This window comes from Peromyscus eremicus, chromosome 5 (genome assembly GCF_949786415.1).
Source record: "Peromyscus eremicus chromosome 5, PerEre_H2_v1, whole genome shotgun sequence".
Taxonomy (NCBI): Eukaryota; Metazoa; Chordata; class Mammalia; order Rodentia; family Cricetidae; genus Peromyscus; species Peromyscus eremicus.
Genome location: NC_081420.1, coordinates 47,212,403 through 47,234,963, shown reverse-complemented (window position 1 = coordinate 47,234,963; position 22,561 = coordinate 47,212,403). Strand labels below are relative to the sequence as shown.

Below are 22,561 nucleotides of genomic sequence, written 5' to 3'. Positions count from 1 at the left end.
AATACTTAGGTTAGCAGTTTTCTTAATAGACCTGCGTGGAAGTCCCAAGAGGGTTTTGCAGCTGAGGGGTTTAAGGAGGCAGAGTGAAAGGTGGACCCTTGTTTTTTCCCCTCTGTTATATTGGTTGGGATTTCTCTCTAATTTACCCAAAAAGAGGATTTTTGAGGTTAAATTCTTAACAAAGTTTTCTGTGAGTAATAAGGCTGTGTTTTGGGGGGACAATGGTGGTCTTGTCTGATGAAAATGATATTTGCATTAATTAATTATGCTAATCCCATGTTGAAATGGTATTTTGGTATTATATTAAATTAAAAGACGTATATTACAATTGCTTGTTTGTACTTTTTCTAACAGGGCTATTAGAAAATTTAGTTAGTGCCAGGTGTGGTGGGACAAGCAAAACTTAGGAGGCAAAGGCAGGTGGATCTTTGTGAGTTTGAGGCCAGCTTGTTCTACATATTGAGTTCCATGCCAGCCAAGGCTATTTAGTGAGATTGCATCTCAATTAACAAACAAACAAATAAATAAATAAGAAAGAAAGACATTCAGTCATTTTCCACTCACAGAGGCATGCTAAAAATAACCCCCGAAGCCACTTGCTGTAAGAACTTGTGTGGAAGATGAAAAGGCAATTGGTTAACCATAAGAAAAAAAAAACAACATTTTAAAACAATGAAACAACATAACAAGGTAAAGTCAGGGCCTATGGGGACGTCTAACTTTGCTTCTAATGGCTTATAAGTAATAGTCAGTCTTAGGTCTCTCCAATACCAGGGAAGACCACCACAGTACACTTCAGTAGCACTCAGAAGTGCATAGTTCTTATAGTTAGTTATATTTCCTTTTACTTTGTTATCTGTTGTACAGGAAAAATTATTATCAGTGTCACTAAGAAGTCTACCTGTGACTGACTTTGTGGTGGGTAAGTAGATAGGAAAGCACACTATGGAAGATCCCATCAGTTATTCAAATCATCTTCATCAGTGTTGAAGATTCTTTAGTCCTTCAGCTCTTTCTTCTAAATACTTTTTATTAATGCCTGAAAAACTCACTTCTCTCAGGGCATGCTATGTTATGGAATAATCTTTTGGTACACTGTGAAGATGTGCCTTTGCCAAGGTGCCTTCTGATTGGTTTAATAAAAGAGCTGACTGGTCAGTATATCAGGCAAGAGGTATAGGTGTGGGATCAAGACAGAGGATGCTGGGAAGAAGGGCAGAGTCTCAGAAGTCATAAGCAGACATAGAGAGAAGCAAGATGAACATGCTGTGTTGAAAAAAGGTACCACACGTGGCAGAGAGTAGATAAGCAATATGGGTTAATTTAAAATGTAAGAGTGAGCTAGTAAAAAGCTGGAGCTATCAGCTGAGCATTTATAATTAATATTGACTCTCCATGTAGTTTATTTGAGACCTGGTAGGCAGGGAAAAAAAGTCTGCCTACAATGCTGGCATGTTTTTAAAGTATTATAAAGACCTGCTTGGTGGTGCATGTCTTTCATCCTAGTGCTTTAGAGGTAGAGACAGAAACAGGTCTGTGAGTAAGCGACCAGCCTTATTTACATAAGAAGTTCCAGTCCCATGGGACCACATGTGGGACCCCCATCTAAAAAATATATATCACATAAAACAAATAGGATCATGTAAACTTTTTTGTGTTCCCCAATTTTTTATACCATCTAGTTTAGTTTTAGCAATGCATTTCGTTGTCTTTTTAGAAATTTTCCCATGATGGGTTTTTTTTTTTTGGGGGGGGGACTAGTAGAGAAATATTGAAGATGTTCAATAAAATATTTCAGTATACCTACCCTAGGATTATCCAAGGCAGAAAACATAATTTGGTTCAATGTTGTTGCTCCAACATCTATGTCAAAGCAGGTGTTCAGAAAATATCTGATGAGTTATTGTGTCAAATAAAGGACCAATATTACTACTACATTACAGACCACTGACTCAAAGAATACAACATTCTGAAAAATAAAAAACTGTTTGTGTGTATGCGTGCCTATGTGTGTAAAAAAACAAAATCATATTAAAAAAAAAAGAAAGACATTCAAACTTACATATATGGTCACATTCTTTTTCTACTGTAGATGACTAGTCTAAAGCATCAGATGTTCTGGGACAATATTCCCTATAGTCAACATGAAATATTCATATTGTAAGAATCACAATTTGTATTGTTAAGAAATGGAGGATAGAATATAAACAGAGACAGAGATGAGAGGTTTAGAATTTGATTCATTTTGATGCAGACCAAAGGAAAGCTCACAAATGATTTACAGTAAATAATTTTTTAAATTATGGAGAGAGAGAGAGAGAGAGAGAGAGAGAGAGAGAGAGAGAGAGAGGATAGTTAGAACTCTGTGGAAGCAAACACAGACTGAGGCAAAGAAGGCTGAAATTCTACAGGAAGCAAGAGATGTTTCTCTGACAGTGTGCAGGCTACTCAAGAGCTCACATGTAGAAGATGTGTTGTCTGTGCGCCTTTACATAGCCACACCAGGGATTACTGTTGTCTGAAAGAAGTTCACTTAGAAGCTGTGCAAATAAGTATCCCGTCCTGAAGTAAGGGTAAACCTCTGGAGGCTTAAAACAGTGATAATAGGGCTCAGGTTGTTCATTAGTGAGACAGCATTTGCCGAGGAAGCACCAGGCCTGAAGTTTAATCCTCAGCACTGTAAATAACAGTAACAGCGACTGGTGAACAGTGTGATGGACTACTACTTAGCTATACGAAGGAATGAAATACTAGAACATGCCAGAACATGGATGAATCTCAAAAAATTACCTAAAGTTCAAGAAGGCAGACACAGGAACCCTATTTTGTATGACAGTATTTATAGGACATTTGTAGAATCGGGAAGTCCACAGCGACAGGGGATTTATGGATGCCAGGTATCTGAAAGATGGAAACGGGGTGGAAAACAACTTCTTGATGGGTACAAGCCTTCCTTTAGATGATGACAGTATGTTTTAGAACCAGGAGTGGCCATTGTTACACAAAAATTTGAATGTACTAAATATTACTGAATGGTTTATTTTAGGATGGCCAATTTCACACTGTATCAATTTTATTTCAATAATTTTTTCTTAAAATACATGTTACCAAAAGTGCTGCTAGCTCACCTCCCCGGTATTCAGTGTTATTCCTCCAGTCATTCAGGTCGATTTCGGCAGTACCAGCAATCACCAGCTCCAGTTCCCTAGCATCAAACACCGAGACGAGCCTCGAGTCTACCACCTGGAAGACAGTAGCATCAACACATAAGCAGGTTATAGTCATGGTTTCTATGCTGCCTGTCAGGTTGGGAAGGTATCATTTACAAATCACCTTTCAACATGCAGTCACTTTAAAATTCAAAATCATAGCAGTTGATCCCTCCCATCCTACTCATGTGTTATAATCTTTATCCCCAGCTCTCTGGAGCCTTAAATGATGTAATTATATTCTATTTTCAAAATTCTTTTTAAAAAGAGGCAGTTAGATATGAGGCCCTGAGATAGGGTTAGTACCCTTAGAGAAGACGCACACAATCCTTGTCCTTCCCACTGACATGAGGCAAGAAGCTGCCTCTGCAGAAACTGGGCCCTTATCAGCCACTGAATCTGCCAGTGTCTTGAGCTTGGACTTGCCCACCTCTATGACTGTGGAAAATGGGTTCCTGATGCCTAGAAGATGCCCAGTCTATGCTTTTTATTATAGAAGCCCCAGTAGTAGTCACCAAACTAGCATTTTAGAGTAGAGGCCTTCGTGGGCTGGGAACAGAGGGAAAATTCCACGCTTCTTAGCATTTCAGATCCTTCCCGATTTCACAAACAATCCCGACTTGATTTTCTGAAGTCACATTTCAGTTTTCAAGTACTACTGCCTGTCTTTCCCATGGAATGGTTGCTCATTTCTTGCAGTTCCCTTCCTTTCCCTCTTCCTCCCTGTTTCTTTGCCCTCCTCTCTAAGGATTGGGCAGGGCCTCTTGGTTAGAGCTCTGTGCTATGGCTTACACCTTCCGCCAGATGTGCCAGGCTCAACTGGATGTCTCCAGTGCTGCCTGCTTTGGACCGGCAAGTAGTGGACAATAAATTAAACGATAAACTTCTCAACTGAATTTCTAAATTGAAGTATAAAGACGTCATTTTTGGGCATGGGCAGTCTCACAGCTGTTTCTCTTCTCAGTTTACTGCTCAGCATGATGACGTGACAGACAGCAAGGCTGTAACAAACAGACACCCGGCAGGAGAGACTGATACTCCCCAGGCTTCTGCTTTGCTTTCTTTGTTTCAGTGGAGTGAAGGAAACGCCACATCCACATAGCTACACAGAAACACTGGCCGCGCCCTCACCTGGTACAGCAGGACCAAATCAATGACGCTTTACTGAGAGTATTTTAACTTCCGACAGGGCTTGTCAGACATCTGTGTTCATGGAGAAGTCTGGCCCTCCATCCATCCAGCCCAGCTAGACAGTCCACCTGGGCAGGAGACTATAAACCTTGCCTCTCTTGCTTCTTTCTCTCTGCTCTGAGCTAGTGAGTTCCAGCTCCTCCCCCTCCCCCCCAGGTTCCAGAAACACAGGCTCAACTGCAAAGCACCATGGGCTGCTTTCCTGGGCCACCTGGGGTCTTACCTCATAGAAGCCCCTCACCAATGCCTCGGTCTGCTGCACCACACCGCGCTCCACCCGCCACTTCACCATCCTCTCTATGTACTCCTTCTTGTTCTTCTCAGTCACCTGCGTGTTGGCACCTCCAGACTTCAACTCTCTTTCTGTTACCTTGCAAGGAAACAGGAGGATCATGATGCTATTCGTTCAGCTTGTCTTCCGAGGAGACATTTTCATTTAGGATGACAGCATAAAAAGGTCTTTTTCCTTCTCTGGACGTTACTAGGAAAGTTTTCGTTGTTTGAACCACATTCTTAAGCATTGTAGAGTTACAATTTATTTATATTTTTTGTACAAAAAGGAATCATATTTCTTTAACTCAAGGAGTGTAATGTCCTGGGTTTTCCCTTAAGGTGGAGGGAGCCAACTGTCCAACACTATAGTCAGATATTTGATGCCTCTAAATCTCAATTAGAGCAATGGTTTTACTTGTGCACCTAATGAGAAGAAGTAAAATAGAAGTGGGTAGAAAGATTTATTTTCCAAGCTGGCTGCAGATGTGGCTAGGGAGCAGAACACAAGGAAGCAGAGTGGACTCCACTCGGCATGGAGCTCATGCTTCCAAAGACAAACTCCTCAGCCAGGACCTAGGATCTGTCTGCTGCTTTTTATGTAGTAGAGAATATAAAAATATACTCCATATGTTTTTCTAAGCTAAAATATATATACATACATAACACACAAATACATAGCATATACTCTGTTCTTCATTATCTTTTTCCCTGGAAAATATATCTCAGAAATTTTATATCAATTTAGATATCATTAACCCATCCTTTGCTGCTAGTAGTGTTCTTTACTTGTGTTTTATGACTTAATATGTAATTCAAATGGCTGGAGAGTCTTATATTCATTTGGCCAACAGATTTAATACTATATTAGTAAATTCTTGTAGCAAACACACAGGGAATTTCTTGTTAAGTAATATTGAGATCTATGCAGACTGGAGGACTAAGTGGATGTAATGAAAGAACTATTATGTAATTTTGAACATACAGAAATACCTTGTATCTTATGGCGTACTTTAAATGTTTTCTGATCCATGGTTACATTTGCTTTTCAAAACCCCTGCATAGGGTAGAACTATCTCATATTGTAGAGCCATATCAAAGTGATAGAAAGAAGGAGGAGACCCCGGCAGTGCTGTTCAAAAAAGAAGTCCTTGGGCTGCAGAGAGGACTCAGCAGGGAAGAGCACCTGCTGCTCTTGCAGAGGACATTGGTTTGAACCAATGAGATTCTTGTTATTTAATTTAAAAATAAAATCTCATTGACATATGATTCAGCACCTGAATTTGCATATATGAGTCTGTGTAATACAAAAGAACTGGAGGTAGGGGCCAAACAGATATCTGTCCACTGATGTAATTAGCAGCATTATCCACAAGGATGAAAGAAACAGATCCTTATTTGAACTATCTAGAGTCAAAAATCATAAAAATAGAAATTGTGTGGTATTTCCCAGGAGTTAGGGGGTGGGAGGAATGAAAGGTTGTTGTTTAATTGGTAGAGTTTCAGTTTTTCAGGAAGTTCTAGAGATTGGATGCCAAACAATGTGAACATACTTAACAATACTGAAATGTACTTTTAAAAAGTTCTAAGATGGTTAAGTTTTGTTTTATGCATTTACCATAGTAAACAACAAAATGTCTTTTCCAAGTCCACATCACACAAACCTGTCCAAAAACTTCTTCATTAACAGTGAAAGTGAGATCGAGAATATCTGTGATGTTATTGTCCTTCATCCACTGCAAACTTTGGTGGAATTCCTCGTCTAAATATTCTAGGTCACTCAAATCACAGGGCCTGGAAGAATTCAAAGGCAGCAAGAAAAACCGAGTGAGCAAATGGCTTTCAGAACTCACTCCACATATGATTATGCTGGTCCTCAATAAAACACAATAGATTTAATAATTACTTGATAATTCTGAATACATTGTTGAAGCAGTAATTCAAGTTTTGATTTATTTAATAGTTTCCTTTTGAAAAGAGCCTGCTAAAGTTTCAATAATAAACGTGAAATAATAATTGACTCATCAGTAACTAAAAAACAGGCAATTCTACTCAACAGTGTAATACAATGTTCACAATGTTGTGATTTCTACATAAATGAATTAATGTCCATTTATATGGTTTTGCTAATAGAGTCATTTCTTACACCTACATAAAGTCTCCCAATGCCATTTTATTGCACTAAAAGGTATAGGATATCTATCTATCTATCTATCTATCTATCTATCTATCTATCTATCTATCTATCTATCTATCATATATATCATATATATACATATATACATATATATATGTATATATATATATATATATGCACTCAGAATAAGAAATGGATGGAAACTTATTAGAAATGGCTGAAACCAAATTGACAAAAGGGCCAGAGACATAAGAAAGGACAGAACTGTCATCCTGCGGGAAGGCTGGACAGAATCATCCTACAATACACTTACAGCTTCAGGAGTCCTTTGTAGAAGGGCCTTGTGAAGAAAGCATCCAGGAGGTACTGATGGATCAGAGCCAGGCCCAGGATACGACCACTAAATCTAAACCTGAAACATAGACAAGGCAAAGAAGTTTGAGAGTTAATAGTAATTTACATTACTATGTATTTTAATTTGTGCTAAAAATTTTAAAAAATCTGTATTTTTATTTGAGCTTTATTTATTGTGATGGAGGTTGAATTAATGGCACCACATATCCTAAAACATATGCTGTACCACTACGCATCCCCTCACCCAATTCAATGAGTTCTGTATAGTATTCATCTTAAACAGCTCAATGAATTTGCCCAGTGATGATACAAGGAGACATCAATTCTTCTTCACATTCTTTACCATAAACAATGGCCATGTGGTTGGTATGTCCTAAACAAAATCTTCTATGTTCCATGATCAGACTGCTGTTATTTATTTAAGAAGAGGAAATCACTGAAGAAGGGAAATTCAGAAATCTGAAATATAAGGCCCAAGTTAGACCCAAAGGGAACCTAGACCCAAGAAAACCGAAAACCTTGTGTCTGAACAATGTGTCTTTGCTTGTTTAGACATTTTATAATGTTACTCTATGCTGGGAGGTGGAGGCTTGGATATTAACCACAGATGGCAGTTAGTATTTAAAGACAATGGGAAACAGTTCCATGTAATCACCATATGATGAAAGATAACCTGACCAACCATTGTTATTCAATATTGCCATCTACACAATGAAAGAACAATGTCATTGCTAGGAAGAATTGGTCATGTAGACTTGGCCACTTACAGATATAAAGGCCCTTACTGATTTCAGTCTTTGTTGAAGCAATTGGTTTCCTAGAAATTTTTCTGGTGAACTTCTTGGCTGAGTTGCAAGGTTACCTGTAGCTTGCCTGCATGATTTTACAGCTCTATGAAGCTTCCTGTCTGCCTGGTCTACCATCCCATGGCTTACTTGCTATGAAGGCTTTGTCCTTTCTGCACATAACTCCAAAACTGTGGTATACCTGTTCTCTATCTAATCAGGTTTTCACCTAATCTTGGACTTTTCTGGCTCCAGAAGGAGGTAGGTGGTGTATAGATGGATATAACCACCACTATGGTTTAGGAGTGTCTAGGCCCTGGTGAGGTTACAGCAGTCGTCCCGCCCAGCTAAGTGACTGTTCAAAATGGTTTTGAATCATTAGAATTTGCAGGAGCTGATTTTGACAGGTGTTTGTATTCCTAAAGATACTATAGTGTTTGCAAACTCTGAAGACAGTGTGCATGGATTTTGAGGAAACTTCTTTGCTAGATGTTCATGCATCTACCTTGGCCCTTTAGAAATGGTGCTTATAACATCATAGTGGTGTTATGACCATACAGATGGAGATTATTAAGATGAATCAAACCAGAAATAAAAAAACATAAACACAAGAATTTACAGATGCCCTCCTAAATTGCAGGGGCCCTCTAATGACCCAGGGAAGAAAAATGGCAATGACAGTACACAGTAAGAGTGTGCAACACGCCGGGCGGTGGTGGCGCACACCTTTAATCCCAGCACTCAGGAGGCAGAGCCAGGCAGATCTCTGTGAGTTCGAGGCCAGCCTGGGCTACCAAGTGAGTTCCAGGAAAGGCGCAAAGCTACACAGAGAAACCCTGTCTCGAAAAAACCAAAAAAAAAAAAAAAAAAAGTGTGCAACACATAAACACTTTCAAAGAGAATGTGTTTTAAGCATAATGCTCAAAATTGAATACTCCTTTGAGTTACAAATGTACTGGTAATGTATTCATGAAGAAATATAAAGCTTAAACAGACTGATAGTTAGAGTATAAACTAGAAAACTTTGAGGAAAAATTATCTCCAAACTGATGCTAGGACAAGGTACTCATACTCTCTCTCATTTAAAGATATGTACTTTAATGTCTCCAAGGGATGGAAAGTCCTTCCACAAATCAAACCATTTCTCAAATAAATAAATGGGTGAAAATGTTCTTAATTCATCATACTGACCTGCCAAGCTCATAATCTGTAAGCAATAACAAGAAAGAAAGCTAAAGGCATCCTGTTTGTACATACAGAATACCCAAGTATAATACAGTGCATTGAACTTGACAGTTTGAACCCACAAGATAATGCTAATATCAGTGGGTTTGTGTCAGCTGAATTCTAGACATTCTACCTCTGTAACAATGTTTTAGATCCCTGATACATCTTAGATCTTTTTTGGCCTCCTTTGCCCTGGCTTATATATTCTAGATACTAATCCTCTGTCAAATGTGTATCTGGCAAAGATTCTCTCCCACTCTGTGCATTTCCTTAGGTGCATTACTTAGGTGAACAGAAGATTTTTAGTTTTATGAGGTCCCACTTGACAATTGTTGGCCTTCATTCCTGGTCACATGGAGTCCTATTCAGAAAGTCTTTCCCTATATCTATAACTCCTGGGGCACTGCCCGTGCTTCCTTCTAGCGGTTTCAGTATTTCAATCTGTATCTTTATCTATATAATGAATTTATAGACCCAGGCTGACAATAGTCTGCTCAAAAGTCAAAGACAATCTAACAACAACAACAACAACAACAACAACAACAACAACCATTTCTAATACCTTGGAGTCTAGTTAGGATAGGATAGTCAGTATTGGTGTAAAAGTGAGTGACACCTATATTCACAGAGCTGTGACTGCTATGCTGATGATGGCAATAGAGTGGCCAAGAAAGAGCACTAAGGGATGAAAGACTCTAGGCTGCGTTATTGTCTCATGAGCCTTATCATCCATCTCTTAGGCTCTGTCTTCCTCTAGTTGCAGAGTCAATAATACATTACTCACATGCTATTTCAGGCAAAAGGAATAAACTTCTTCACAAATCCTACTTTGAAGTGTTCTTTATATTTGTATTTATTCTAGATGATCATATAATCTATTCATTTTGACGTTTTATAATGCTTACAGATAGGATCATCTTGTGACTTCGAAGAGTCATAGCAAACACATTGAAAATTAGTTACTTTGGCATCCCAACTGGGAGGAGCCAGTCCCTTCATAGGCCACTATATATAAAATATCTAATTCTCTTATGCATTCCCATATGCCATCTGATCCCTGCTCCAAGCATGAGGGTCTGTAATACATTTTGTGATGCAGAAGCCAGAAATCAAGCAGAGAGAGACTGCTGGCTACTGTTGTTGCTGAGCATTTGACTCCAGTTTTGTTTCACTGTCATAAACAAGGATTAATTAGAAGCCTGTAAATACTTATTATTTCACTGTCTAAAATGCCAACAACAACAACAACAAAACAAAACAAAACAAAACAAAACAAAAAATCAAACCAAACCAAACAACAAGAACAAGAACAAAAATCAGCACCAGCATGAAAAACTCCCTTTTAAACTTTTGGTTAAAAGAGTCCAAGACACTCTCAAAATAATATAAGCTATGTTGTTTTTCTTGGTTGCCTCCAAGAGGTTACAAGTAAGTCCCTACACCATGGGGATAGGGAGAAACAGAGTGCTAGGGAGGCTCCCAGGAATCCACAAGGATGACTCCACCATAGACTACTGGCAATAGTCCAGAGGGTGCCTGAGCTGGCCTGCTCTGGTGATCAGATAGCTGAATAACCTGTCATCATAGAACCCTCATCCAGTGACTGATGGAAGCAGATGCAGAGATCCACAGCCGGGTCCCAGGCAGAGCTCCAAGAGTTCAATTGATGAGAGAGGATGAATTCTATGAGCAAGAGATATTCGAGACCATGACTGGAAAAAGTACAGCTACAGAGACAACTAGCCAAACTAGTGGAAACGCATGAACTGTGGACCAATAGCTGAAGAGCCCCCATAGTATTGGACTAGGCCCTCTGGATAAGTGAGACAGTTGTTTAGCTTGAACTGTATAGGGGGCCCCCAGGCAGTGGGATCGGGACCTGTCCCTAGTGCATGAGCTGGCTTTTTGAACCTAGTGCCTTCGGTGAGACACTTTGTGCAGCCTTGGTGCAGGAAGGAGGGGCTTGGACCTGCCTCAACTGAATGTACCAGGCTCTGCTGACTCCCATGGGAGACCTTGCCTTGGAGGAGGTGGGAATGGGGGGTTGGGTTGGGTGGGAAAGGCTGGAGGGCAGGAGGAGGGAGGATAGGAGAATCTGTGGTTGGTATGTAAAATGAATAGAAAATCTCAATAAAAAATTATTTTTTAAAAAAGAAAACTCTCTGTTAAGATCCATAGCCTGTTTTAAATGGGTGTTTGTACTTTGTACACAAGATTGTTGTTTGCATACCACATACTTTTGGACACCAGACTAGGAAGGTTCCAGTTGGGTCTGACCTATAAGACTCTTCCTTGAGAACTAGCTTTGATAGAAGGTCCTGTGCAAACTGCCAAAGTGGTGGGAGGAAGCAGTCAATAGTTCTATTCAGCTGTGACACCTATGAACCATAACAATGACCCATAACCTCAAGATATTCCTAAATGTGCAAAATGACACTCATATCTTGGCAGTAACAAACAGCTCTCTAATTGGACTTAAGGCTTGCTCAACAGAAAGGAAATCATGCCTAGTACTGGAAATTTAGCCAATTACCCATGGCCAATGAGGTTATGAATCTTAGAGGAGAACCTACTACCATCACTTTAATAGGCCAGCAAAATTCATCAAAGAAGCTCCTCTTTGCAATAGATGAAGACCATTATAGAAAACCACAACTGGTCAAAAAGCAGATTCAGTGGTCACAGGGTAGCCAGCGCCAGCATATATATCTACAACACAACCTCTGAACCCAGTTCTTAGGGAACATTACAGAAGATGGGGAGGAATGATTTGTAAGAGCCAGAGGACCAGGAAGTCCATCATGAGATTGTGTCTCCTAGAAATGACAGGGAAGCTATGCTCATAATATATCAACAATATGGTTGCTTAAGACCAACAAGAACTGCACCAAAAGACATGCTAATGTGGAAGGGGGAAATCACATGGAGCTCCAACTCTACATAAAGAACCACAGGCAACAAAGGACTGCTAAGAGGGAGAATTTGTCTTCTCCAGGGATGATACCCCTAACTGTTTATGCAATACCAATGGAATCTTATATTTACAAGCAACATTAAAGACACTCAGCAGGTTGTACTGATATGTTTATGTGTAATAATAATAACCAGAGAAAAAAGGCCATAGATTTGAGAGGTGAGCAACAAAGTCATTGGAGGGAAGAGAGTGATATGGGAAGGGTTGGAGGGAGGAATGGGAGGGGGAAAATAATGTAATTATATTTTCATTAAAAACAAATTAATAAAATTCAATTAAAATAAAATTAGAACTAAATTTTTTAGAAAGGAATACAACAGGTTCCTCAACCTTAGTGTTACTGACATTTGAAGTCCTGTATACTGTAGGATGTTTAACAACACTAGCTGTTTAACTCATTAGATGTAATTAGCACCAACTCCCCATACTGTCTCCTACTATACTCTGACATTGCTAAATACCTTCTGCTAGTGGCAGGGAAGGGCTGTTGTCGCTTGAGAACTCCTGGGATAGAGCACAAAGTTAGAGGAGGCTTTTGGAAAGGTGATGATGTACTGCACAGGAGACTTAAGAGAAAGATGTATCAAAGATAGTCTACTCTCTCAGACCAGAGCAACTGAGGAGATAGTGCAACAGTTTACGGTGTAGTAAACACTGTGTGTGTGGGGTGTTGAGAATTATGTTTTACACATTAAGTTTTTTAAGTTTCTTAAATATCCAACTGGAGCTATGGAATAGGCTATCATATTGAAGAGAATTACCTCTGGGAACAGGGTCATGTTATGCATGCTAAGGTGAGAGTAATAAGGATATAGATGACATTTAAGGCCATGTAGGTGGGCAAGACCACCAAGAAAGTTTGTACAGCTCATGGTGGAACTAAGGGATGCATCTTAATTGATGTATCATTCAGGGACTTGAAAGATGAGGGCCAATGACAAAGTAAACTGACAGAGAACCAGCAGTAAGGTAGAAGAATCAGAGCATGTGAAAAAGTGTGTTTGAGCAAGGAGGCAGAGACTGGACATCAAACTCCTCTGAGACTAGGTAATGGGAGGTCTCAGAGTCTCCAACAGATCTGACAATTAGAGATAAGCTTCTGAATGTTCCCCAAAAGGATGTATATTAAAGGTGTGGTCCTCATCTTGTGACAATATTTGGAGATGGTGGTGTTTTGAGGAAGTAGAACAAAGTGGAAGATAATTCAGACATTTCGGGCATACCTCTTGAAGGGGTGCTGTTCTCCTTCTTGGCTTCCTTGTGAAGTTTATTCCTCATGCAGCCTCCCCGTGATATACTTCCTTGTTGTAGGTTTAACGCAACAGGGCCAAGGAATTGTGATCTGAAACCACAGGCCCAAACAAACACTAACGTCTTTTAAATTGTTTATCTCAGGCACGTTGTCATGGGAACAGGAAGCTGACTAACAGCTTTGCTAAGAGTTGTTTCCAGAAGGTAGGAAGGCAGAAAGGCTAGATGGGGAAAATGAGAAAGAGCAATAGAGGGAAATGATCCCATGTCACTATTTCTAAGGGTTTTCTCACTAGGAAATTACTGAAACCAAATTTTACGAGTTAAATAAGGTAATGCAGAATTTTCTTTTGAGCAAAATTCCTAGAAAGAGTTGTGAGAAATATTTTGGAGGTAAATCAGCAAGACATAGAGCTCTATGTGAGCAGCAGAGGTGAAGGATGATAAGAAAGAAATGGAGAAGGCATAAAGATGTCTAGTAGGTGTTCACATGTGTGAAACATAGCAAAGACTAGAATATATATTTGATTTGGAGGAAAATCCATAAAACAAGCATTGATTGCATTTCTATGGTTTTTACATTTATTTATTTACTTGGAGGAGGCAGGCCACAGTCATGTATGGAGGCAGAGGACAGCTTGCCAGAGTCAATTCTTTCCTTCCGTCATGTGGGTCCCAGTGATAGAACTCAGGATCAAACTCAGGTCATCAGGCTTTGTGAGGGATGCCTTTCCCCACTGAGTCACTTCACCAGTCTTACTCTTTTCTATATTTTCCATAAAATTATATCCAGCCACCAAAGAGATTTAAATCAAAATAATAATAGTAAGGCCTTGGAAACAGGTCAGTGAAAAAGTACTTGTTAAACACATTCTAGGCCCTGGGTTCAATTCCAAGCACAAGAAGACAAAATCACGTTTATCTCTATGTAAAGCTATTTCCTGAGTATATTCCATTTTTATAATGATTGTGCATAGCTACTATATCTTTACATTCCATACAACCAAGGTATAAGAAGAACAAAGGAATGGTGGGACCTCAGAATTCAGATAGAGTTTCAAGTAGAGTTTGTATTTTCTGCAGAAAGTCGCTATCAAGTCCAAGACTGACACTATATTTGTTGCTTAGCTATTTTCTGCTGCCCATGGTAAGAATGGATTTGATAATGATTACTAAAGCTAGATTTTATTAGATGAAGAGGTAAATGAGCTAAAAGCCAGAAGAAGAATAGAAAATACAAAATGTGAAGATAGATGAGAAATTCATACATTGTGAGGTGTGGGAACAAACCTTCTCTTGTTCAGTAAGTAACAGCGCAGAGGGGATCCCAGAGTAAAACATCCCAAAGTGATATTCACACTTACCACTGATATTGCAAGGACTTTAAAAAACCACAGATGAGAAATCTGATGTGGTGACACATGCCTGAAATCCCAGCACTGGGGAGACAGAGGTGGGAAATCATGGGTTCGAGGCCAAAATGGGCTGCTTGATGAGACCCTAACTATTATAGGTTAATTGTCAATTTGACACAACCTAGAATCACTTGTGGAGACAGTATCAATGAGCGATTGCCTTTGATTGCCTTAATTAATGTGGAAGATATAGCCTGAAGTAGGCAGCACAGGTTCCTGGATGGGGATCCTGGATGCTAGAACAGTATAGGAAGCTACCTGATTATTAAGCAGTTAGTTCATATCTCTCTGCTCTTGACTGTGGATATAATGTAACTAGCTGTCTAACTTCCTGCCACCTTGATTTTCCTGCAATAATGGTCTGTAACCTAGAAACATAAGCCAAATAAAGCTTTTATCCCCTAAGCTGTTTTTGTCATAATATTTTATCATGGTGACAGAAACGAAACCAGGACATCAACTCACAAAAAGGAAGAAACAATATTATACGGCAAAGCTGTTTTCTCTCACCGAGCATATTTCCCAGAATGGAATCAGACAAAGCAAACAAGGACATGAAACAAAGGTCAGTGAAAGACATGGATCTACAGCCACAGAAAAGAAATTAAACAAACCAGTTCCAATAGACCTCCTCCAGCCCACACAAACAATGTTTCAATGCCAGGTGACATTTAATCTGGCATTGCTTACCAGTATTTACCATGTGTACTTATGGTTTGTAGTCATGTTTATGTCTGTTTCCAGAATTAAGAAATAGAGGTGAATGATGTCCACTTCCTTCCTCTGCCCAAGCGGGTCCAGAGTCAAGGGACAATATCTGGTTTGACAGACAGGGTTGTGCCCATGATGATAAACCCTGTAACCATTAGTCCTGCTTGCTTATGAATGGTATACAGGCTATGATGAGTCTCTTCCTTGTGGCCTGTGTGAACCTATGATGAACTTTCATGGAGTGAGAAACAAAGAAGGGCAGCAGCCACACCCATTCTGCTGGAGGTTCACAGGCATCTGGAGGCAGTGAGTCCCGAGTGGTCAAATTTGAGAATCCAGATTATGGTCTCTTGGCTCCTTGAACTTCAGTCTTAAAAAACATGACAGTGACAGGTCTTCAGGCAGGAGTCACTGCATTCATTGCTGCTGACATTTTGTGTAAGACAAAGACCCACTTCATCCAAATATGAGCTCCCTCAATCATCTATCCTTTGTTAAAATGATGGACACAGGACTCCTGAGTACTGACAGGCACAGGACATGTAACACTCATGAGTTTTGTGTTAATTCACTTGCCACAAGGCACAAGGACAGGTTAAGAAAACAAAAAGTAATGAATTCAGCACAACTGTTTTGTTAAGGTTATCCAAAGTCCAACATGGTCTTTCCTGCTCAAAGCTAAAGGAAATGCTGCTCACTGAATTCTAGATAATATGGAGAACTAGAAACTATCAGTGTGTGAATTATAAAGGAAAAGTATCAGAAGAAGAAAAAAGTGGACTCAAGGAAAATGAGGAAGACCTTTAGAAGCTCACAGAAAGAGAGAGCAAAGAGCTGAAAAGGACAGATGGACAGAAAAGTGGTGAAGGGAAGGGAGCCAAGCCGAGCCTTGCTGCAGCTTCTGAACAGGGGGAGGGGAGGAAAAACCCTTGTCGAAAAGGCAATCCAGTCACTCTGATGAGAAGATATTGGCAATCCTTACCATAGGACAAGCCTCAAGTCCAGATGTGGCTCTTGTTGACACAGTGACTTTTCTGGTGGCACACGTCACCACTGCAGGCCAGTTCACCAGAGGACTGTGGCTCTTGTTGACACAGTGACTTTTCTGGTGGAACGGGTCAGCACTGCAGGCCAGTTCACCAGAGGACTGTGGCTCTTGTGACACAGTGACTTTTCTGGTGGAACGGATCAGCACTGCAGGCCAGTTCATCACAGGGCTGTGGCTCGTTTCCATCTTTGTATTGTTGTTACACTAGTTTATTTCACTTTTATACTTTGAAAGTTCCATAAATGTATACAGTGCATCTTAATCATCGCTGGCCCATACTTCCTCCTTGTGGCCTATTTCCCTTTCTAGTTCATAATTTCAAAAAGAAAAATAAGAGGACTTCAATATAATTGCATCATTTCCCCCCTTCCCTTTCTCCTCCCTCCAAACTCTCTCATGTACCCCCTGCTTTCTTTCAAGTCCATGGCCTCTTTTTTTTATTAATTGTTATATACATATATGTATATACAAAGCTACTGAGTCCATATGCACATGGCTGTGGGGTTATGCACTGGTTTATGGGCATCCTGCCAGGGGCAACACCTCAAAGAAAAGTGTTGCTTCTTCCCATTGCAATCATCAACCACCAATAGCTCCTCAGCTAGGTGGTGAGGCTTTAAGAATATATCCCATCTCCACTCTGGAATTTCTAGTCAACTTATCTTATGCAGGTCTTGGGCAGTTAACAAGAGCGGCTGTGAGTTTATGTGTAATAGACAAGTCATGTCTGAAGGACAGCATTTCACGGCTCTCCTTCCCCAGAAGGAGCCTACCCTGGGGTCTGATAACAGTGAACAGAAACAACCACAATTCAGGGATGTATTCAATCCTCCACACCCTCAGGATGAGAAAAATCTCTGGGAGACAGTCGTGGAATGAGAGAAGGCCAAACGCCTGTTCAAAAACTGAAAGAAGCTGAAGGCTTGGCCCAAGAACGGAAGCATACAGAGAAAGGAAGACCAACCTCAGTGCCTGAGAGCAGAGTTCATTAACTGAGAAAAACTCTGGAGTTTGATAGCCTGGAGTCCAAGGTCAGCAGGTAGATCAAACTCCAGAGTTGCGTATGTTCCATGAAGTTCACTGCTGCATAATTAAAAAACTCTAAAATTCCAACAGATTACTTGACATACACGGCTACATCCCCTATCCCCAGCAGGGTGATTGTGATTAATGCTTAGTAAGTTAGAAAAGTTCACTTATAGAAATCACAGTGACATGGTGACTTCTAATATTCCCAACACACTTAAGAGACACTCACTGGCTAGTACATTAGCCACCCAGGTAATAAATACCTGGGAGACTCAGAGGACTGAGAGAAACTACTCTGCTTACAGACTACAGAGGAAATGTCTTCAGCAGTAGCTTGAGCTACACAGAGAATGAAAAAAAGTAAAATCAGCTCTGATAGGTATTGGACATGTGTCTAGTTCAGGCTATGCAGAAGCATAAATCTTCAGGAAGATAGGAATGCATGAGTCCAGATGGTATCCCTTCTCTGCATATATCTGACAGGCTTCAGTTTTCTAGGACCCAGAATGAGGTCACTTCAACACTTCTTTTTTGTGTGTGTCCCTTATGTTCCTCCTTTTTACACACCTTATAGTAGTATTTTTGATTTTTAAAGTTGATTCTTTGATAATTTCATACTTTATCATATTTTATTTTTATTCTTCATGCTTTTATCAAATTTTGTTGTATAACTTTTCATTATTGAACAACCTTTTTTTTTCCTATTTTTCTTTTTTGGCCCTTCAGGTTTCCCCATTTTCTCTCTATGGCATGTTTAGTAATATTTTGACTTTATTTTTCTTTTAAACATGATTTTATAATAATCATTTTCTTACATTCATCCAATTTTGGTAATTTTTTTCATTATAATGAAAATCTTTTTTTCAGTATTTCTTTTTTTAGTCTTACTTTTTCCTAATATCTTGCTTTTTTCCCTCTTCCCCATCATACCATTCTTCTGCATGTCTCTTGTTAGTTTTCATTTTATTCATTTAAACCGTTTTCTTCTCTGTATTTTTAGCTCCTCCATATATTTTTCCTTCATTTACTCAACATTTGCTTAACTCTTCATTAGTTGACATTTCTGATTTATGGTAAGTAATGGTATATCAGTGGGTCTTGATTTATTTTAAGTATATTTCTATATATTACATGCATTTGGTATTGTTGTTATCACAAAAGTCTGTTTTTTTTTCTCCTTGAGTGATTACTCAAAGTTGAACTCTCATGAGTGGGCTACTCACTAAGAAACTTCCCAAATAAAACTAGAAGAGATATCCAGTTCAAAAGCTGTGCAAATTCTAGTATAGAAACAAGAAACATTTAAGGCAAGGCAACACGGCTGCTTTAAGAGACAACATCTCAACTGCTGATTTCAAAGACAGTGGAAGTGGCAAATGCCACATGAGGATCTTCAAAGTTTGTTGCCAAAAATGATCAATGACCTAAAGCAGGAAACAAACAAACAGACAAATGAAGTAAGGAACTCAATCCAGGATCTAGAGAGGAATTCGGCAACAGAGGAGAAAGTCAGTAAAAATGGAGAAGAAGGTTAGTATACAGGGTCAAAGGTCAGCTAAGTGGTAGAGAAATTCAGCCAAGAAACCTACATTAATTAATTCTTCTCTCATATAATGCATCCCAATTGCAGCCCTCCCCTCCCTCTCCTCTTCAGCCCCCCCTCCCCTCTCCCCCAGATCCACTGCTCCTCTGGGGAACCTAAATTTTAAAAAGCATAGAAGGAAATGTTGGAAATGAGAAACCCAAAATGAATCAAATAAAAACCACAGGGGGAAGGATCTTCAATAGACATGATCCAGCAGAAGAAAGACTATCAGTGATGGAAGCAGATGGAATACTACATCTGAATATCAACAGGGGAAAAAGAAGTGAGTATGGTCCCAATACCTAAGAACTCTGGGATGTAGTCAAAAGACCACAAGTGAATTTCAAGGATAGATGAATGAGTTGAGATAAATACTACAAGATACAAAATTTAACCAGTAAAACTATGGGTGGTAAAAAATCCAAGTCTAAAGAAATAAATGATCATTGAAATACAATAGATACTTAGAGTCACAAACAGACATGACCAGAGAAGAACTTATTTACAATATATTATAGTCAAGATGTCAAAAATACAAAGTCACAACAGAAAAAATAACTCATTTACCAAGGGAGAAACACCAGAATAGCATCAGATAAATCACCAGATGCCCCCCACCCTGATTCAGGACTGCATATAATGATATATTTTAAGTTCTGAGTATAAAGAATTGCAAACCAAGACTGCTATATCCAGCAAAGCTATCTGTTAAAATTACTGGAGAAATAGGGCATTTTGAGACAAACACTACCTAAGGTAGTTCATGACTACCAAACCACTGTTGCTGAGGGGAGTTAAAGAGTTTCTCAGAAAGCTAGACATAGGTCTACCTCATTTTCCAGCTATACCACTCATAGGCATACACCCAAAGGACTCCCTGTCCTACTGTAAAGATACCTGCTCATCCATGTTCACTGCTGTTCTAGTCACAATAGCTAATAAATGGAAACAGCTTAGATGTCCATCAACTTATGGACAAATAATGATAATGTGGTACATTTACACAAGGGAACATTCTTTAGCTCTTAAGGAAAATGAAATTATGAAATTCACATGTAAATGTATGGAGTTGGAAATTATCATTGTGAGTGAGATAATAACCCAGACCAATATCACACATTCTTTTATTTGTGGATATTAGATTTGAGTTTTTAGATAAGTGTGTCTAATTTGAAATACACATAGAGGTCAGGAAACTAATAAGGGTCCATAGGGAGGGGAGGTTTTCAACAGAGGGAAGATTGAATACAGTGATATAAAGAGAAAAAGTGAATAATGGAACAGGAAGGGTTAAATTCCAGTGGGGTATGGAAGGTCAGGGTAAAGGAGGGACTATTGAACTGGGAGGCATAATTAACTCCAAAGACCTTCTGAAAAACATCATAGGAAAAATTACTACTGCAGCAATTTCCTAAAATATAAACACACACACACACACACACACACACACACACACACACGGAACTTAAATAGAGTTACCTTATAATGTGACAATAGTGCCTTTAATATATACCACAGGTTAACAGATTAAAAAGTCCAATATCAAGATTAAGTTACCTTTATTTCAGTTATTCAGTGAGGTCCTCTAGACTCCCAAATAGTACAGGCAATTGGCATTTGCTCCTGGTTACCATTGTGAACTCGATGGTAAGACCCTATTGCTGAAGACACCATCTATTTAAGTCATAGATGGAGAAATCAAGGTGGCACTAACTTGGAAGCCTCATTCCTCTTGACTAGCTCTGAGTGCTGGAAGGTGCTATGCATGCTACCAGAAGAGAAAAGTAATCATCACTCTTACCCAGTTATGAGCCCCGTGAGCTACAATAAAGATCCGCCTGGCAAAATATGTCCATTGGTGCAACAGTGGAAAGACTATCTTAGTAGTAGCTCTCGTTAGTCATCTCAATAAAAACTCACTGGTTCACCAAGTTGATCATTTGTGCAGTCTTTGTCTGCCATGGCTCCTTTTCTAGGATGAGTAGATGTGTGTGTGCCTTGTCTTCCCAAGAGAAATCTGTTACATGATATATGCTAACATCTGTATGGGCTAATAATGTCTTAGGACACATAACGGATACTCTCAGTCTGTTTTGATGTCCCTCAAAATTTTGCTAGCCAAGCTACTAGAAATTCTGCTAGCAAATGTGATCATTTGACTATGATGGAGGGATTAATCGCAGGAACTATAAATTCTGTATATTTAAGTTTAAATTATGAACAGTTAAAGTGACTTTAATATTTTATTTTAAATTTCTTCTCCTCCTGCTCCTCCTCTTGCTTCTCCTCCCTCTCTTGGCTCCTCCTTGTTTGTTGTAGTCTTAATCATTGTCATTTTCTTCACAATATTATCAGAGTTAATAATATCAGTTAACTAAATTGTAAAATTAGAAGTGTTGACTCTATTCCATATTTTAAATCCTCTTTCATTTCAGTAGTCATTTAACCAATTATCTAAAACTTCTCTCATGGTATGTGTGAGAAACATTTTTTTTCCATCAAAGATAGTTAGTTAGCTCAATAAGAGTCCTTTTTCTTTTTCTTTTTCTTTTTCTTCTTCTTCTTCTTCTTCTTCTTCTCCTCCTCCTCCTCCTCCTCCTCCTCCTCCTCCTCCTCCTCCTTCCACTTTTCAATAATTAGCTAGCTTGTGAAATTGACCTCCTCCAAACAGGATGAGAACAAAGTCATCACTTCATCAGGAATAAAATACAGAGTCCATTTTGGCTGCACATGCTTGCTAGCCTGGTTTGGGTTCTGTGGATACTGTTTTCTCAAAAAGAGATTGCCTTGCTAAGTCACTTTCTCTTTGGTCAGTGTGTTTGGTGACACCAAGAATGCTCATTTTCAATGTATTTCCCTGAAATCAAGGCCTTTCTCTCCTTGACACTGCCTCTAAACCATGATTTTGGTTTATCAAGTGTTTCAGAGCTATTCTACAGTTGCCACTCTTACTCTTCAAATTTGTTTTCCACAATGTAGAAACATTTACTCTTCAAAAACACAAATCTACAGGACATAACTAGCTTATCTCCACTTCTATCTCCAACTTCAAGTACTTAATAATCCAGTTTTTTTTTATATAAGATTCACAGAATTGACTCTGTCCTGCCACATCCAACTTTGTGTCAAATAAGGTATTTTGGTGGCGTATAGATGCTGCTCAACTTGTGGTTTGATTTACTACATTTTGACTTTATTAAAGTGCCACAGAACCTTCTTTCCTGGTGCTATGATGAATCAGTGAATGCACCTCCTGCCATGGAATCACTGAGGGGAACAAGCAATCCAGTACAAAGTATCCTACTGCTGTGTTATGGTATCTGGTATATTAGGTGTAATATATGCATTTTTGACTTTTTGACTTACAATATATTA

General features: G+C 39.2%; 1 protein-coding gene across 1 annotated transcript in view; it reads right to left on the bottom strand.

Annotated features, from left to right (window-relative positions):
* Hecw1 (HECT, C2 and WW domain containing E3 ubiquitin protein ligase 1) overlaps positions 1–22,561 on the bottom strand; it is a 154,420-nt gene that overhangs the window by 15,327 nt on the left and 116,532 nt on the right. The window contains exons 22-25 of the mRNA XM_059263384.1: positions 7,121–7,219; positions 6,335–6,464; positions 4,624–4,770; positions 3,129–3,243 (exon numbers count right to left, since the gene is read on the bottom strand). Of these exons, the coding sequence (XP_059119367.1) occupies positions 3,129–3,243; positions 4,624–4,770; positions 6,335–6,464; positions 7,121–7,219 (491 nt within the window). The remainder of the gene's footprint in view (positions 1–3,128; positions 3,244–4,623; positions 4,771–6,334; positions 6,465–7,120; positions 7,220–22,561) is intronic.